This window comes from Mesitornis unicolor, unplaced genomic scaffold, assembly GCF_000695765.1.
Source record: "Mesitornis unicolor isolate BGI_N332 unplaced genomic scaffold, ASM69576v1 scaffold15428, whole genome shotgun sequence".
Classification (NCBI taxonomy): Eukaryota; Metazoa; Chordata; class Aves; order Mesitornithiformes; family Mesitornithidae; genus Mesitornis; species Mesitornis unicolor.
In genome coordinates this window covers 2,147-4,969 of record NW_010201288.1, presented here as the reverse complement: position 1 = coordinate 4,969, position 2,823 = coordinate 2,147, and the positions used below count along the sequence as shown (strand labels likewise).

At 51.3% G+C, this 2,823-nt stretch overlaps 1 protein-coding gene across 1 annotated transcript; it reads right to left on the bottom strand.

Annotated features, from left to right (window-relative positions):
* Positions 1–2,285: 2,285 nt before the first annotated feature.
* Positions 2,286–2,502, bottom strand: MED9 (mediator complex subunit 9; the record flags this gene model as incomplete). The annotated part of the gene is made up of 1 exon (XM_010190028.1): positions 2,286–2,502. A coding segment is annotated over one exon (217 nt), but the record flags the coding sequence as incomplete, so codon positions are not given.
* Positions 2,503–2,823: the final 321 nt, after the last annotated feature.

Here is a 2,823-nt window from a genome sequence, read left to right as displayed (position 1 = left end):
GGGGGGGGCACGGAAAGGGTTTTTTTTTAAATAAGAAAATCATAGGCACTTTATGTAGGTATTGTTTGTCATTGACATGAACAAAACAAAAAATCTTCAAGTGTTTCTACCGTGGGTGAAACTTGATGTTTTATTTTTTCTACAAATTAATAAAAATCTTTTTAAAAGAACACCTGTGGGTTTGCCTTTGTGTCTTCACCCGAACCCGAACCCTGTTAAACCCAGCTCTGAGGTGCCAAAACCTCCCTCCTGACTCCAGCCCCCGATTACCCCGTTTTCTCCGACTCCCGGTGCAAAGGTTCCCGCCTCTGCAAGCAGCCGATTTCTCGCCGCACAGGGGCCACGCACAGAGTTACTCACTCAAAGGGCTCACCGAGCCAGGACTCTTTCCTCACTTCAGCGCCGAGTGACGATGCTGCCAGCCCCGTGACACACCAGGCATTGGCATCTCATTCACCGCAGAGACCCAGCAAACTGACATCACTTATTTAGAAAGAGCTGATTGTGTTTCGGGCTTTTTTTTTCCCCTCTGATTAACTAAGCACACTTAGATGATGTCAACAGAGAGTGATTCATTTGCGTCCCGGCCGGGATATTGTTTTTATTTTGCAATATGAGTAAAGGAAGTACTTTGCTCAAAAGGTCACCTTTGCATCTGATGGATTTTAATCTCTCCCTCGTAACGAGTCGCAGTAACCACTGCGGGAAGGGAAAGGGGAAAGCTCTTCAAAGAGCAGCTCTCCCTGGCTCCAGCTTGTGTCTCGGTTCATTTGCAGCCCCTGCAAGCTGAAAATCCACATTTAATACGTATTAATGGCAAAAAATAATCCTATGGAAGTCACAAAACTGAGGTGGGCGAGTGAGGCTGCAAACCAAACCGCCCCGGTTTGATTCAAAACTTGGATTCAAGCTGACAGAGTTAACTTGTTCCTGTGCTAAATGCCAAACATTTCTTTGGAAACACGGCGTTTCTTCCAGCTCCGCATACGCCCCGATTTCACAGGAACAGCACCTGGCAAAGAAAGAGGAACCTGCATCCAGGCGTGAGCCGCAAGAATTTATTGAGCTGGGCCAGGCAATGGCCGGCAGCGAGGTAATTTCAGTCATAAAAAGAGCGTACATTGTGCTTTGTTTGTCTTGGTGTTCTGCTTTCCTCAGAGTTTACACACTGGCACCTTCCCAGAGAAAGTACCAGCAATGTACCCCGGCGGGGACAGAGCAATCTAGGCTGCAGGTGAGCCACAGCCATCCCAGCTCCCAGCGGGAATGCCTTGCTCTCGGTTTAGGAAGGGAAAACCCTACCCAAACTGACCTCGCTTCTCTCCTTTTGAAGGCACAAGCGCTGCCTGCCCTTGGATGCCGGTTCTCGGTGGATATTGGGTTTCTCCAAGCTGGTTTTCCACCTCTTCCACTGCTGACCTGCACCATCTTTCGGCGTAATTCAGAGCAACGCGAGATCCGAGGTCCCGTCACGTCTTTGTCACTCACCGAGATGCGGTGCTGCGAACCAGGCTGTCGTCTGCCACCAGAACAGCAGGACAGACGTGATCCCACCCAAATCCACCCCCCTTTGCTCTCCAAAGTCACCCCGCTTCCAAAAAAGCAATGCAAACACACAGGAGCTGGGCCCAGGCTGCGCACATCCCTTGTGCTGCCAAAATCCGCCCCCGCTCAGCCCACATCCACCCAACGAATACACAAAGAGGGGCAGTTTGGAATTTCTAACTCTTTACTGATCTCACACACAACCATCGCTGGTTTAGAAAAGAGAGAAATACAAAAGTAATTGAAAGCAATCGTTCCTCTTTTGACACACACAGAGCAGAAGGTGCCCCAGAGACCCTCTCCAGGAGCGAGGCCAAACAGCTCGCGCTTCCCTTTGGATGTCTGGCCACTTAAAACCGAAAAAAGCAGCAGCAAATGCCTCCTTTTTCTTGTTGAAGTTCACCAGCAGGTACTTTGCCCCTCAGCGAGCAGAAAACATCACGTCCCCGGCTTGCTCGAATGTAAAAAGAAAAACCCCACCCCGAGAGACAACAGAGGAGATGCACACACAAATGCAGAGTCGTACGCAGATCAAAGCGAGCGCAGAGCTGTAATCATCGCATGTGAAGCACGCAGTGTTCTGCCTCGGCGTCACACGCCTGTGATCCACACAGACACAACTTCAGAGCAACGCCATCAAACAGAGCATTAAAGAAAGAAAAGTGAACCTCTGCCACCCTCTTTCCTCCTGTTTTCAGCCGGGAGAGGAGGTACCTGAGGCCTGCAGAGCTGTGTCCTTCCTACTCCTTGGGGATTTCGAACATGCACAGGCTTTTGTACTTCTGCAGGAGCTCGTTTTTAGTCCGGACCTGCTCCCGCAGGTTCTGCAGCTGCTGCTGCTGCTGCTCCGGGCTCACCCCGATGCCGGGCATGGAGCTGATCAGCTTCCGCATCTCCTGGAACTTGTTCTTCAGTTCGTTCAGCAGCTGGTGAACATCCTGGCTGTCCTTGTCCATGCTGCAGGGAAGAGAAAATCGATCACTGCTGAATTCTCCTGTGGGAAATGTCCCTCCAGCCCGTGGGGGTGACTGCTGTTTCCAGTGCAACCAGGGCTTCAACTGATGAATTCTCCTGTGGGAAATGTCCCTCCAGCCTGTGGGGGTGACTGCCGTTTCCAGTGCAACCAGGGCTTCAACTGGAGTTCACTGGGAAACAGGCTACAGGCTTGGGGACGAGTGGCTGGAAAGGACCTGGGGTGTTGGTGGCAGCAATGCCCATGAGCCAGCAATGTGTCCTTGAGCCAAGAAGGCCAACGCCATCCTGGGCTGGATGAGAAGG